Here is a 16370-nt window from a genome sequence, read left to right on the forward strand (position 1 = left end):
CAGCAAGGATGTTCGGCTTGTGACATCACAGCATAAGTCAGTCCTGCCCCAATGGCGACTGGAACAGCCAGCTCGGGAGCAAAACCCACAAGGGTTCATGTATCCGGACTCGCCTGCGTTGTCTTCCCGGATAGTATGACTCCCAGCAAGAGTACATGACCCCCACGAGTGTGCAACTCCAGCCATGGGGTCTGCGACGGCAGAACTTCACATCGCGTGACAAACCCGCACACATGTTGTGCACCCTGTGCATGATAGATACCGGGTTGTACGCAGCCCTGCTCTGGTTTAACTCTCTTGTGGTCACTTTGCACTGTTTGCCAATGTAACCTTTGGAATTATGTCATGTGATGTGACGTTCTGCCGCCGCACTGTATAGAGGTTGTGCAGGCATACAGCACACTCTTGGGGGTTATGTACTCTTGCTTGCAGGCATACAGCACACTCTTGGGGGTTATGTACTCTTGCTTGCAGGCATACAGATAATGAGAAAACACTGCCAAGCACACTAGCATGCTAGCTGGCAGGCATACAACAGACAGAGAGGTGGAGAGGCAAAGGAACTGACAGCAACAGACCAGCAATACCCCCACACACACATAGAGAAGGACACGGAAGAGCCATCAAGAGCGGATCAAGACTGCGAGGATGATGAAGAAGAGAAGAAGACGACACACTTACCATTGTGAGATACATGGTGAGCAGTAGGCGTGCATACATGGTAGAAGAACATCAACGCGGTGAGAACAGCACACACAGCAAACACTCTCGCCAGCTGAACCAAGGCTACTGGAGATGTTTGAACATAGCGTATCAACTCTGTCAACACACAACCACATGCCAGAACACATCAGGAATAGTGTCGTTCGGCAATGATGTCATACCTTCCCAAAACGCAAATATGGCCACAGCAATCAAAGTGGCCCCTCGCTTATCCAGCACCATTTGTGCTGGATAAGCGAGCATGCTGGATTAACGTAATATTAAATTTTATTATAATTATCTGAATTACTGCTATGGTGAAACCCTACACACACCATCCTCAAATCAAGTGGTCTCTTCGCTGCAAATTACTAATGTCTGAATCAAATTTTCGGCCAGGGGCCATCATCAGGCGTACCTTAAGAAATGTACTGCTATGGATAATGGTGTACATGTACATAAAAGGAATAATTATATTGGTTGCTAAAAATCTCGCTGACTTGTCAAGGGTGCTAGCTTGCGGGGTGACTGTACATCATATACGATACATGTATTCACAGCGATACGATTATGTTTGATTCATACGGTGGTAAATACACACTTGGCAATAAGATACGAGTATGCCTTACGTTTTCATCACATCATCAGTTTCTAGTACTAATGAGCTGTGTTCCAGAATAAGATAGCGCAGACGTAGAAACTCATCTAAGATTAGAAGACGACTGTCACGTATTTCTCCTGATGAGTGATGGACCTGAGGGTAAAATGGAGATGCACCAGTGACCATGCCATAAGTGATCACAGCAGAAGCAGTACAAGCAGAAGCAGAAGCAGCAATAGTACCGTAAAGTACCGTTGATCCGCCCCCTCTCTAATTCCCGCCCCCTGTTGATTTTCTACCTGTGAAGCGACTTCGGCGTATACAACGAAAATACGATGTTGAACCGACGCATGCACTGCTGTACACCAAATTTGCCAATCCAGGATGAAAATGTGCACAATCCAGCACATCGAGTCTGAACTTCTACGTTGTTGTACAGCGATCTGCACTTGACAGCCTTGATCTAATTCCCGCCCCCTGCCGAAAACCCAGCTGGGAAGCGACATGGCGTGGGGGCGGATCAACGGTACTTTACGGTACAAGCAGAATCAGCAGTACAAGCAGAAGCAGCAGCAGCAGCAAAACAAGCTCCATAGCACACTCGACTACTAGTGGAGACCATTGCCGAAGCAAAGCTACATGTACAAAACTGAGTACTACTTCATACTTCAGTATATGACATACTATACCTGTATTAAGTAAGAAGAGAAGGGGGGGGGGGCTTGGATGAAGTTGTAGCTCAAAGCTTCATGCTGAGGCAATCACAAGAGAACTGAAAAGTTCTCCTCATGCGTGAGTCTTGGCGCTGAATAGTGTGTGGTTTGGATATGAGTATACTCCACATTATTCTACACACCAAAATTACTACAGTAACTAACTTGTACTCTAGGTCACTCGAGGCCTGAAGCAATATTCACTTCAACCTACTCAAAACATCCTAAAATGTCTAAAATGTCTACTTCAAAGTACAATGAATACAGAATACCCCCCCCCCCCCCCCCTCCTCCTCCCATCACCACCATTTTTAAAGTTAAGAAAACGAGATACAAGTCGTACATACCTTGTCACACAAGATACGATTCCAGGGTGGTAAGACGTTACTACTGGCAGAACAGTCGGAGTGATTTGAAGATGAGCCATGCTGTGAAGATCCGTTGAGATCACTTCTTGTAGTTACTGCTGCTGATGCTGTTGCTAGTGGCGAAGGTGATGGTGCCGTTGATGAAGACGACGGCGTGCATGGTCTTGATCTTGTATCCGCTGACGTTGGTACATCCTGCGTGGACGCTGCTTCTGTAGAGGTAGTGACTTCACTTGCAGGTGGAGGTTGCAAGTTGGACGGCGTACTGACTACACCCATACCTCTGATAGCACCACCAGCACTTACACAATCAGCACCAGCAGCGCCATCAGCAGCATGCCTTTGATGAACACAATCAGCATCATCATCAGCAGCAGCAGCAGCATCCCTTTGACTGGCACTGGTACTAGTGCTAGCTGATGCCAGTGATGGGCACTGATAACTAGCTGATGGGCACTGATAACATTGACAATGGTTACCCACTGTTTGCTGACACTTCGGTGTGGCCTTCACACCAAATAGGAGATGACACCCATTTGCATCCAAAATACTACTGGATCTGTGGAAGAGGAAAACAAGAACCAGTGCAGAGGTTCAAATCACCAAATCACCAAATCACCAAATTACCAGTACTACACGCTATACTGGTAAAACAAATATTGTACAGTGTTGCTTAACGAAATCCAGTCGCGTTACTCAAGTACACGCCGGGCGTTGCGCAGCTCTAGACCTGCAAACACTGGGCTGTGAAATGGTTCAAGGTGCAAACTTGAGTGACACGACTGGATTTCATTGAGCAGCACTGTACATCAAGCACACATCATACACTAGAACACATCATACACTAGAACACATCATACACTAGAACACATCATACACTAGAACACATCATACACTAGAACACATCATACACTAGAACACATCATACACTAGAACACATCATACACTAGAACACATCATACACTAGAACACTAGAACACAAGAAAACAATTCTGCTTTGCAACACTGGTGAATTCGTGGCTAAGTCAAGAACATCAATACATAGATAAGAGAATGTTACTGGGAAAACGCAGACACACAGAAATCAATAAATCACCCACCAATAGATCGCCAACATCAAGCGATTATCAGTAAAGAGGACAGTACAACAACATGTATGTCGATATACATGTTGGCACTCCAGTTTTTCAACCCAATCCCATTTCCATTACCATGCAGCTATTAGCCCGGTGCAGACTGACAAAGTGTCCCATGACCAGCACACTACGTAACGTACAGGTGAATAGCAACCTCCCCTTCCACACAATACAGGTGAATAGCAACCTCCCCTTCCACACACTACAGGTGAATAGCAACCTCCCCTTCCGCACAATACAGGTGAATAGCAACCTCCCCTTCCGCATAATACAGGTGAATAGCAACCTCCCCTTCCGCACAATACAGGTGAATAGCAACCTCCCCTTCCGCATAATACAGGTGAATAGCAACCTCCCCTTCCGCACAATACAGGTGAATAGCAACCTCCAATTCCACATAATACAGGTGAATAGCAACCTCCCCTTCCGCACAATACAGGTGAATAGCAACCTCCCCTTCTGCACACTACAGGTAGCTACCTCCCCTTCCGCACACTACGTGGTGAATAGCAACCTCCCCTTCCGCACACTCCGCACAGGTGAATAGCAACCTCCCCTTCCACACAATACCGGTGAATAGCAACCTCCCCTTCCACACAATACAGGTGAATAGCAACCTCCCCTTCAGCACTATACATGTGAATAGCAACCCCCCTTCCGCACACTACATGGTGAATAGCAACCTCCCCTTCCGCACACTACAGGTAGCAACCTCCCCTTCCGCACACTACAGGTGAATAGCAACCTCCCCTTCCGCACACTACAGGTGAATAGCAACCTCCCCTTCCGCACACTACATGGTGAATAGCAACCTCCCCTTCCGCACACTACAGGTGAATAGCAACCTCCCCTTCCGCACACTACAGGTGAATAGCAACCCCCCTTCCGCACACTACAGGTGAATAGCAACCTCCCCTTCCGCACACTACAGGTGAATAGCAACCCCCCTTCCGCACACTACAGGTGAATAGCAACCTCCCCTTCCGCACACTACATGGTGAATAGCACCAGCGACGTTCCATTCAACAAATCTCCAACACCATAGTAACTGTGTGAATACTATTGTACTTCGAAGTACATGTAACGGTACGTCCTACAGGCAGTACAGCGATGGCAAATGAAGCACGGACCGAAGCAGGGAGACACTTGGGCTGTACCAACACAGCCTGTGACCACACCGACCGAAGCAGAGAGACACTTGGGCTGTACCAACACAGCCTTTGACTACACCGACCGAAGCAGAGAGACACTTGGGCTGTACCAACACAGCCTGTGACTACACCGACCGAAGCAGAGAGACACTTGGGCTGTACCAACACAGCCTGTGACTACACCGACCGAAGCAGAGAGACACTTGGGCTGTACCAACACAGCCTGTGACCACACCGACCGAAGCAGAGAGACACTTGGGCTGTACCAACACAGCCTTTGACTACACCGACCGAAGCAGAGAGACACTTGGGCTGTACCAACACAGCCTGTGACTACACCGACCGAAGCAGAGAGACACTCGGGCTGTACCAACACAGCCTGTGACCACACCGACCGAAGCAGAGAGACACTTGGGGTGTACCAACACAGCCTGTGACCACACCGACCGAAGCAGAGAGACACTCGGGCTGTACCAACACAGCCTTTGACTACACCGACCGAAGCAGAGAGACACTTGGGCTGTACCAACACAGCCTGTGACCACACCGGCCTCAAGGCAATAGTTAGTAGTAGACAGTGTGTGCATGCATGCAGTGTACCAACACAGCCTGTGACCACACCGGCCTCAAGACAAGTACTACGAGTAGACAGCAGGGTTCTAGCCAAAGGGGCGTAGGGGGTGCAGCCCCCCCCCCCCCCCCCAGTGAAAAAGTGCCGCCCCCTACTCATTTTCCGATTTTCGTGTTTTTTCATGCAATTCAACGAAAATGCAGTCGAAAGTCACTATTAGATGGTTCATAAAGGCATCTTTGTCAGGGATTCGCCCCATACGTTGCATTTAGGGTGGCAAGAGTATTATTGGAAAGTGGAAAAAAATGGGATACGGGGTAATTGTTTCCCATGCCCCCCCCCCCCCCCCCCCCCCCCCGCCCCTACTATTTTGAACTGGCTAGAACCCTGAGACAGTGCATGCATGCGGTGTACCAATACGGCATGTGACCACACCGGTCTCAAGACGATAGTAGACAGTGTGTGCATACATGCATACAGCGTGTGTGTAAGTGTGATGTACATGAATCCATGCTGCACAGGCCAGGCATGCAGACTGCGTGACCCAGGAACAGTATTGGCATGTACATATTACTTATGATGATGAAAAAGGTAATGGTGCTAATGGTGCTACCGCCAGGATACTGGTACACTGACAAGCAGCAGTTACACACACGAGCGGACACAGCGGATCTTTCAATGAAATCCGGCCCTCAAATCCAAAGCAGCACCGCGTTGCCATTAGTTCATGCACAGGCAAAACCCAGACGAGGGTGGCAGGGGCTGCATGAGCCTTGGCCACTCACGGTCTGAATTTCTTCGGCCACGGCTGTACCTACATAGAAGTGTATGCGTACCTACATGGAAGTGTATGCGTACCTACATGGAAGTGTATGCGTACCTACATGGAAGTGTATGCGTACCTACATGGAAGTGTATGCGTACCTACATGGAAGTGTATGCGTACCTACATGGAAGTGTATGCGTACCTACATGGAAGTGTATGCGTACCTACATGGAAGTGTATGCGTACCTACATGGAAGTGTATGCGTACCTACATGGAAGTGTATGCGTACCTACATGGAAGTGTATGCGTACCTACATGGAAGTGTATGCGTACCTACATGGAAGTGTATGCGTACCTACATGGAAGTGTATGCGTACCTACATGGAAGTGTATGCGTACCTACATGGAAGTGTATGCGTACCTACATGGAAGTGTATGCGTACCTACATGGAAGTGTATGTGTACCTACATGGAAGTGTATGTGTACCTACATGGAAGTGTATGCGTACCTACATGGAAGTGTATGCGTACCTACATGGAAGTGTATGCGTACCTACATGGAAGTGTATGCGTACCTACATGGAAGTGTATGTGTACCTACATGGAAGTGTATGCGTACCTACATGGAAGTGTATGCGTACCTACATAGAAGTGTATGAGTATGTGTATACCAGGTGCATGCAGCAGCTTAGTACAGTGGTCAGTGTGCTACACTGTACTAAGCTGCATGCTGGCTTATGCCATATGTACTGTATAGAAGGAAATGTTCGGACGGAATTTATTTTCGTACGATTTCGTACACGGCCTCTTTTGTACTAAAATTAATTCCGTACTAAAATTTGTTCGTGTGAAATTATGTACACTATACATGCGAACACGTGTATTTAGCATGCAGCACTGTACGAAAATAAAATCCGTACGAAAGGTCGAAATTCGACTTTGTCCGAAAATATTTCCGTCCGAAAATTTCCTGCTATACAGTATATGAAAAGTAGTTCGACATTGACATTGGCGGTTTCATGATGTGTATCTGCGAGAATGGAGGGTGGTGCGACCAATAGATCAGCTTGGATAAAATTGGTCTCAAATAGCCCAAATGTAATCGGATTGAAAAGCACACCCGATCCTGAAGTTCACATCACACTGTACCTTGTGTTCAGCTCACTGATATACTCTATGCACAGATATACATGTACACACACACACACACACACACACACACACACACACACACACACGCACGCACACAACACACACACACACACACGGACACACACACACACACACGGACACACACACACAAACACACACGCACACACACAAGCACAAAAACACAAATGATTATCACTTAGAAGTCTGGCTACACTATAAGTCTGAAGACAAGGATCATATCCAGTACGCAGGCACGCAGCACAATACAGCAGGACAACACAGCACAGCAGTACAGTACAGTAAGACTTGACTGAAGAAGGAACTCACCATACAGGTGCTTTCGTCCAGCTTCCTTCTCCCTGTACCAATTGACGGAGATCTTCAAGCTATCTATTCTAGATATCAGTGCACCCATGTCTGATGGAAATAGAGCTGATCTCAAGACAAAGTGACACACTAAGAAACTGCAAGCAAAGGTGCTCTCAAATCCCGAACAGCTCTGAATAGCTCGCCAGCAACGACTCTCAGTTTGATTGGATGGTGAGAATAGTTGGGCACGAGATCGAACAAAACGAGAAAGCCTTTCTGCCTCACAGAAATGGACTCGCACCTTTTTCAAGACCTAGCCGTTACAACAAGGAAATTGTGTTCAGCTCACTGATGTATCTATCAGCTGTCACTCAACCTAGTATTTCAAACTCTTTGGAAAGTAGTTTGGACAACAGTGGAACCGAGGACAAAGTGCTGGGGGGAAAGTCCTTTCTACTTGTTTCTGTTTCTGTGAACTTACTTTGGATTTGAAAATCCTCTGTTTGCGATGACATCATTGCATTAAGTCTCACGTGACGTTACAACTAACGTGTGACTCATCATGCTGGCTAGTTTCTATAGAAACAGTAATGGCGCATGAGATTTTGCAGATCCAGAAAAAATAATAATAACATTTTTACAACAAAATCCTTTTGATCTTGAGCTGATCTTGTTCAAAAGTTGTGCAAGACTGTTTGTGGCAAGCGACCAACTACACAGACTATGCAATTATGTAACATGCTCTAGTTGTGCTCCCTTCGTGGAGCATATGAGCTGTAGCAATGCCTCTTGCTGAAGTATTCTCCAATCTTGGGGATAATCAGTTTTTCGGAGCTGGATTTGGCCTGGCAATTCTCGGTAGTAGTGTTGCCCTGTTGAAACGGAGCAGTGGCTTGGCTTACCAGGTATTTCAAAGATACTATGTGGTGTGTATGGAAATCCCCAACACAGATGTTAGCTATCATTGGCTTTTGCAATGGCTTGCGAGAAGACGAATGCTAGGTTCCCAGCACACATCTGTGCACACGATTTTGGAGAAAACGGACGATGGACGTGTCAGCTCCAGGTTTAAATTCATGCCATCGACCGGTCTCCATTTTTTCTGGCATAACTCACGACTGGTACGAGTGGAGCGCAATCGTGACTCTAAGATGTTAGCTGGCACGGAACCGTTTGAGTCAGTGACGCTGCGGACAGTGGGCCGCGATCACACTGCATTTACAGATATGCTGTTGGAGGCCAGGAATGCAGCCATGGAAGAAACAGCCAACAAAACAACCATGTTCAAGGCACGTGGACACGAGTGGCAGGTGATTGGCACGCCGAGAAGGAAACGTCCCATCGAATCGGTAGTTCTAGCAGGTTCCCAAGCCAACCGCATTGTCCAGGACGTGCAGGAATTCCTTGAACAACCTCACTGGTACGAAGAACGTGGCATACCGTATCGTCGCGGATATCTCTTCCATGGTCCTCCCGGTTGTGGCAAGAGCAGTTTCATTGCAGCTCTGGCAGGTGCTGCAGATCTAAGTATTTGTGTTCTGTCTCTGAGTAGCATGTACCTGTCGAATGATGTACTCGACACTCTGCTTAGCAATGCACCAGTGAAAAGCATCATTCTCTTGGAGGATGTGGATGCAGCATTTGCAAATCGGCAGATAGATCCTAGCGACAAGCGCTTTGTGGGAATGCCGAGCGGTGTGACGTTCAGTGGCTTGCTGAATGCACTGGACGGCGTTACTTCCAGTGAGGGTCGTATCCTCATAATGACTACCAATCATCCGGAGAGGCTGGACCCAGCGCTGATCAGGCCAGGTCGTGTGGATGTACGTGAGGAGTTCACCTACTGCACCAAGGAGCAGCTGTGTCACATGTATGAGCGCTTCTACCCCGGTCACCAGGAGCTCTCGGGGAAATTTGCTGATGCCATCGCAAAGCACGGTGGTCAAGTGTCACCGGCCATGGTTCAAGGGTTCTTCTTGCTACACAAGGAAGATCCAAGCGGTGTGATTGACAGTATACCGACGGCACTAGACGCCATTGCACAGGTACAGCACACACAGGCCCAGCACACACAGCACACACAGGTATAGCACACAAAGTAGTTCTGTACTTTTGTTTATGACTGCTAATCTGCTTTACAGTATGACATACCATGACGTATTTTTTTTTTTATGAGAAACCACGAACCTCGAGAACAGAATACTGCATGATAGAGGTGGTTGCAGACGCAAATGTGGTGGTGAAACTGGAGCATCTCCGCCGACCTGAGGTCTCAGCTTCAGCAACACTTCAGTGCACCAAAAACTGGGGAGGAGTAGGCACAGGGGGAGGGGAGGGGGGGGGGGAGTACATTTATATAGAGGAAGGAAAACGGAAAGATGATACATGTGATAGAGTAAAAAAATAGAAAAATTAAAAAAATTAAAAAAAAGGGGGGAGCCAGGGTGCAAGCGGAGAGGGTGTACATACCAGTATATTCATTTTATTGCTTTCTTGAGCACTCTGTGACTGATAAGGCGAACAACTGACTGTGACGCTTTGATCATTCTAATCACAGTCTTAGTTCTACCACAGTGATCAGATGTTGGTAGAAGAGAATGGCTGGACCATCATGAAAGCCATGTGTCTCCTCAGATGAATGAGCACATGTCCAGGTGCGGGTGTAGCAATGTGTTGATATTTCAGTGTAGCATCTAACGGTACTTGTACCCCCGTACGGTCGGCTAGTATAGCGGGAATGACTGTCAGACAAGGAGGGTACACTCGCTGTAGTCGTATTTGTACAGTGACAACACTATGCTCTGCATCACCCTGCTGCTGCTTCAGGCCGTGTTGGACTGTTGGGTGTTGTGTGATGGTGCATGTCTATCACCCTGCTGCTGCTTCAGGCCGTGTTGGACTGTTGGGTGTTGTGTGATGGTGCATGTCTATCACCCTGCTGCTGCTTCAGGCCGTGTTGGACTGTTGGGTGTTGTGTGATGGTGCATGTCTATCACCCTGTTGCTGCTTCAGGCCGTATTGGACTGTTGGGTGTTGTGTGATGGTGCATGTCTATGATCATAGACACATTGCACCAGCAATCATTCAACAAGGCGGTTTGTAGAAGCGCATGCACAGGTACACTAATCGGTCTCAAACTCATGCTTTGCGTTACACACACAGCAGGTGCATAGCCCGCATAGAGCACGGGGGCACATGCACCCCTCCCCCCTAACAATTTCGACCTTGGTTCAGCATGCACATAATGACCATGAATGACATGCAATAGCCATCATACACACAATAATATTATGTCATATGCGGCCGTGCACCCCTGCACAGCTGCTGCTGCACAGTGCAGTCACTGTGTAGACATCCACTCCTGTGCCCAGACTGCACAGTGCAGTTACTGAGTAGACATCCACTCCTGTGCCCTGTGCCCAGATTGTACAGTAGAGTCGCGCGCCCGAGAACGTTGTTTCCGAGGGGTTAGCCTCGGACGTTCTTATTTTTCAGCAATCTGGCTGCGTTCTTATAACACGTTCTTAGAACCAATCCGTACTGAATCATCCCACAAGCTGCCAGAAGACCAACACCGGCGTTCTTAGCTTTAGGCTGTGGCGTTCTTGGGCTCCACGTTCTTCAGCGCTTGACTCTACTGTATATCTCTACAAGACGGCGACCAGCGCACAGCATCATGAGAGGAATCTTACTACAATGTACATGTACTGCTGCAGCCACACTACACACTGTTGTACAAGTTACCGCCCTGATCCAGCGTATTATCATCACACGACATTCCAGTCACGGATACACAGGTCCAGCGCATAATCATCACACGACATTCCAGCCACAGGTACACAGGTGAACTCTATTCTGTCCGCTAGTATTCCACGTCCACTGCTGCTTGATATTGAAATAATAGATTTCTAAATATATAAATTCCATATAGTTTGAGTTTCTAAGGAGCACGCCAGCTCGGTTTGTAAGAATAAACCTCGTATCAGGACTCGTGTCTGAGATCAGTACATGCCGGGGGTGAAAGCTGAGAGGGGATTTATCAATGAACGCCAGAATGCAAACCATAATCAGGCGGAAGCGCAATGTACAGCAATAGCTTTCGGGAAAAAGTCGCGAAAATAAGCATCCCATAGTGACGCGCAGGCCTGCCTCTACCTTCACAAATAGGCGACAAGCCTCTGGGTCATCCTAATAAAGATATTATTATTATTAAAGTATGTATCTAAGATATCAATGAGTACATATTGCCAGTGCACAGAATCGCGTAATACCTGCACCACCGGAATACAACATGTAGATATTAGTAGTATAACATAGCAGCACAGCGGCATTTACGTTTAGAACTAAAGAGGTTTTGCTGTATAATCTCTAGAAATCAAGAATATATTGTGTGCATGTGCCAGCACAGAATCTTCGCATCACTTCTAGACATAGATTATGGACATCACGCATGCAGAAAGGCTTATCATATTCAACCATCGACCATCCTGCATGGTTACTGAAACCGTGCATCATTGGGTTCTACAAACTAATTACTTACAAAGGTTTCACAACGTAGTGTAGCCACTACTCTGAAATGACAGCATGTGTTGGACCTAACTAAACTGAGAAGACAGCATGTGACGGTTGCACCTAACTAAACTGAGAAAAATAGACACGTGTTATTTCTCCATACGCACGCATACACGGTACAGTAGAACACGTGTTATTTCTCCATACGCACGCAAACACGGTACAGTTGTAGGCCACCAGAGAGAAACAGAGGTCATCTGCAGTGCGGATTGCCCATAGTCTCTCTCCCAATGGCCGTCACTCTGTGGGCACGTGGCGTGTGACTATGCAGACTCCAGGACAGACAGGCGTCTTGGCATAGCTTCATACACTGTATGTGCATTGTACAAGCGTTCCAGCTCATCCAGTAGCATCTCAGACATGGCACGTGTTGGTTGGTGTAGCGGCAGTGAGTGATGGTCGTTGTCTTCGGACACAAAGTGTGCTACGTACGCTGGTAGTGTGTGTTGGTGTTGTCCGGGAGTTGTGGAGACTGGGGACATCAGGCTGTCTAGACTATTCACGCTCAGATTGCTGAACTGTGGATGCAGTTCATGCGCATGACATCTTGTAGAGTCGCCATCGCTGACAATACCAAGTTCCGGTGCTGTCTGGTGTCGGTGCAGGCCGCCATTAGCACCATTACTGGCATTAGAAGCCTCTGCGGGTAGCTCCATACCGGCTGGTACTTCAACTGTACGAACCACACTACCCAAAGACCGCAGTCGCACAACCGATGGCTTACCAGCTGAAGGTAGTGCTTCCGTTGATGTAGCTCCCCGGCGCAAGAGAGGTGACTGGCCAGCTTCTTGCTTGCTGGCCGGCGGCTTGCTGGGTGAGGACGCTGATTGTGATCTCAGCAGCTTTGGCGAGCTTCCAGGTGAAGACGAACCCGTGAAAGCATCTGAAAGTACGTTGCGGAGAGAGCGCTTCCGACGTTGCTTTGGTGTTCCATCACCTGCATCACTAGTGGGTGATGCCTTTGTCGGTGTTGTTGCTGCTGCTGTCGAGCTATTTCCCTCATCCTGCTGCTCATCGGCCTCTGGTACTCCAGACAGTGCTGAGACGGCCGGTAGAACAAGTACAGGAGATAGCTCATCTTGTACAGAGGTCACAGTAGCTGCAGCTGCAGGTGCATCGCAGGATGTCGTATCAGCCGGCCAAGTATCCGTGTCCTCACCACCACCACCTTCACCTTCACCTTGTAATATTGCCTGCTTGAACGATGCTTGGCGCAGCTGTAAATGCATGCGGACATTGCCAGATGAGCTTGGTTCCACTTGCTTCACTGATGCTTGCACACGAGTAGACTGGTCGATGGCGGTACCTAGCACGGGTGATGAGGATGATGCGTCCTGATCACCAGTACGACGGAAAGCAACAGGGTTGGACATGGCTTGATGCATTGATTCCTTGCGTGCCTGCGCTCCAGATGAGCTCTCAGGCTTTGCATGTTGCGTCCCTGAGCCAGATGGTACATTGATAGTGAACTGATCGGCCTCCAAGGAAGGGCTAGCGATGGACGGCGAAGGAAATGGACGTTCTGGACAGTATTTGCTGCGCAGTGCTTGGAAGCCATTCCACAACTGTGAATAGACCGTCTGAGCCTCGGCTTCAGGATCCAAGGGATCTTGGTAGTTACCGAGAATGACACCTCCGTGAGATTTGGAACAACCGACAGCTGCCATGCGTAGACACAAGTAACACAGACAGCCACAGTATCAGCAGAAACAACAGCAGAAACAACAGCAGCGGCAACCGCAGCAACAGCCGCAGCAACAGCAGCAGCAACAGCAGCAACAACAGCAGCAGCAGCGACAATAACACCCCAATAGCATTAGCAAACAACATAAAGAGTGCCGCAGTACATTGAGTCTTGACACAGCACTGTATGCCCATACTGCATTGCCCACACTGCACTGCATTGCCGCACACTGCATGCCCACACTGCACTGCCCACACTGCATTGCACTGCATGCCCATACTGCATTGCACTGCATCGCACTGCACCACCCTTTTCTGTACAATTCGGTACAGCACCGTACCGGCTGTACTGTACCGTACTGCACCGGCATACATCACTGACAAATTCAAACATGCCGCATCAGTACTCACAGAGAGGAAACAGTTCTCTTAAAAAGAACATCTGACTGTGCTAGTTGTTGGAATGTCACGTCGGAGTGGAAGAATAGCTGCGCAGGCGAGTTGTAGTGCAACGATCACAAGAGTTAATGAGTGAGTGAGTGAGTGCTTGTACCGTTCTTACCATTCTTGTCGGTGTGTTGACAACAAGTCCACTTGCCCTTGCGCATAGCACCCGGGTGATAAATCGGCCACATGTCTCGATTCTGCAGGCAGACTTTCCTCAGACTTGATATCCACTGCTGCTGCTCATTTACATCCTGCATGCAACAACGGAACAACCGGAACAACCGGAACAGTTCAAAACAGTTGAAAACAGTTGAAAACAGTTGAAAACAGTTGAAAACAGTTGAAAACAGTTGAAAACAGTTGAAAACAGTTGAAAACAGTTGAAAACAGTTGAAAACAGTTGAACACTAACACAAATATAACTATAGCATGTTACATGTACTAAGGGAGCATCTCATAAGTTCGCATTTTGTTTCTAAACGTAACGCATTTCGAAACGGGGGTAGGGGGTAGCGCCCATTTCGGATAGAAAATGGACAGTTCGCACATTTTCTGGATGTGTACAATACAGTGCTGTGGATGTGCTAGATCGCTTCAGACAGCAGGGTACCCGGGTGTGTTTTAGGTCTAGATCTAACCCTTGCACTACAATACACGCATGCAGGCTACTCAGAGGTGTCAAATGTCACACCAGCCTGATCAAACCGTGTACCTGGCCAGCTTTGACAGTACAGTCGTTGTGGAGGAACTCTGTTTATGTGCGTGTACATGTCATTGATTGAACTAAGTATGTAACTTACTTGTACTCAGTAGATGCGGTACTACTGTATGTCATTCACTTCCACACTAGCAAAACATTCATGTCCATGATTGTGCATACCATGGCATGGACATATACAGTACAGTAGATCTACACTGAAAATGTGCGATAAGACTTTCAAATAGTGGGGGGAGGTAGGGGGGTAAAGTCTATTCGAAATGCGTTAGGTTTACAAAAAAGTGCGAACTTATGAGATGCTCCCTAACAGCTACAAGTTAGATAACTGCTACAAGTTAGATAACTGCTACAAGTTAGATAACTGCTACACGTACGCACACACATGCATCCCAGTTCAGGTACCCTTTTTAGACCCTTTTTCAAATTTCAAATTTCGCAGCACTGCACTGTGTATGATAAAATCACGAAAAATCGCCAAAATACGGGAGCTGGCCAGACTGCGGCCATCGCTCATCTTTTTATGAATAGACTGTGGTAGAACAAGAGTGAGATGTACAATTAACGGTGACGTTGCCGCTCTGCTTCTGCTCTTGCTCAGGTGTGAAGGTTGGTGCCTTTTCAGGCTCCGAGGCTCTTGTAGTGCTTCACACCATTACTTTTGAGGGTTTTGTGAACATAGGACTTGCTCAGGCCGTGCTTCTTCCCTAGCCTCCTCCTCTTTGGCACTCCCACCACGTTGCATGCACCCGCCAGCACCCTCTGCTTCTTCCTTTGAGTCAACTTGGCAGCTTTTCTTCCACTTCCCTCTTTTCTTTCAGCATTTCCACCTTCCCTAAATGTTTTCACTACCCAGCAAACACTGCTGCGTGACAATCCACTGTCTACAAAATGGTTTACAGTGAATGCAACACCCTTATCTCTATTTTGCAACCAGAACTGTCCAATCAACTTTTGCCTATCTTCCAACTTCATGAGCTCCATTTTTCTGGCACATGGAGAAAGATGGCAGCCATTTTTCCATGGTTACTACGAATGGGGGATTCCCCAAAAGCAATTTTCAACATATAAACATGAAAAATTATTCAAGTACAGGCATATGAAGTTTGTCTCAAATTTTAGTGGACAGCCGTTAGTACGAGTAGCAGTATGAGTAGCAGTACGAGTAGCAGTAGGAGTAGCATGCTTACCCGAGCAACAAAGTAGTATGTCTCGATCTTGTTCTGCATCAGTTGGTAGACAATCTGAAAAGTGTTAGTTGTCTGAAACGCCGCTGGATCAACAGGTTCAACAGCTAGCATGCGTTGTACGCTGAGGCTGTGCTTATCCTGCAACATCAGCAGTCACACATACACACACGCACGCGCGCGCGCGCGCGCGCGCGCGCGCGCGCGCACGCACGCACGCACGCACGCACGCACGCACGCACGCACGCACGCACGCACGCACGCACGCACGCACGCACGCACGCACGCACGCACGC

At 47.9% G+C, this 16370-nt stretch overlaps 3 protein-coding genes across 4 annotated transcripts in view; 1 reads left to right on the forward strand and 2 right to left on the reverse strand.

Annotated features, from left to right (window-relative positions):
• LOC135823234 (E3 ubiquitin-protein ligase CHFR-like) overlaps positions 1-7927 on the reverse strand; it is a 23259-nt gene extending 15332 nt beyond the window's left edge. For both annotated transcript variants that reach the window (XM_065336082.1, XM_065336083.1), the window contains exons 1-5: positions 7489-7927; positions 7159-7183; positions 2364-2943; positions 1332-1456; positions 682-819 (exon numbers count right to left, since the gene is read on the reverse strand). In XM_065336082.1, coding sequence (XP_065192154.1) covers positions 682-819; positions 1332-1456; positions 2364-2943; positions 7159-7183; positions 7489-7576 — 956 coding nt within the window. In that variant the 5' untranslated portion in view covers positions 7577-7927. The remainder of the gene's footprint in view (positions 1-681; positions 820-1331; positions 1457-2363; positions 2944-7158; positions 7184-7488) is intronic.
• Positions 7928-8126: 199 nt separating this feature from the next.
• On the forward strand, positions 8127-9670 carry LOC135822667 (mitochondrial chaperone BCS1-like). Its single transcript, XM_065335477.1, has one exon. The coding sequence runs from the start codon at positions 8253-8255 to the stop codon at positions 9558-9560; it is 1308 nt and encodes a 435-aa protein (XP_065191549.1). The 5' UTR covers positions 8127-8252; the 3' UTR covers positions 9561-9670.
• Positions 9671-11319: 1649 nt separating this feature from the next.
• The window catches only part of LOC135822921 (rasGAP-activating-like protein 1), a 48633-nt gene continuing 43582 nt past the window's right edge, over positions 11320-16370 (reverse strand). Inside the window, exons 18-20 of the mRNA XM_065335760.1 lie at positions 16078-16215; positions 14288-14423; positions 11320-13702 (exon numbers count right to left, since the gene is read on the reverse strand). Coding sequence (XP_065191832.1) covers positions 12306-13702; positions 14288-14423; positions 16078-16215 — 1671 coding nt within the window. The 3' untranslated portion in view covers positions 11320-12305. The remainder of the gene's footprint in view (positions 13703-14287; positions 14424-16077; positions 16216-16370) is intronic.

Source organism: Sycon ciliatum, chromosome 8, assembly GCF_964019385.1.
Source record: "Sycon ciliatum chromosome 8, ocSycCili1.1, whole genome shotgun sequence".
Lineage (NCBI taxonomy): Eukaryota > Metazoa > Porifera > Calcarea > Leucosolenida > Sycettidae > Sycon > Sycon ciliatum.

Coding starts and splice junctions, on each gene's coding strand:
- LOC135822667 (XM_065335477.1), top strand. CDS start 8,253: ATGCCTCTTGCTGAAGTATTCTCCAATCTTGGGGATAATCAGTTTTTC.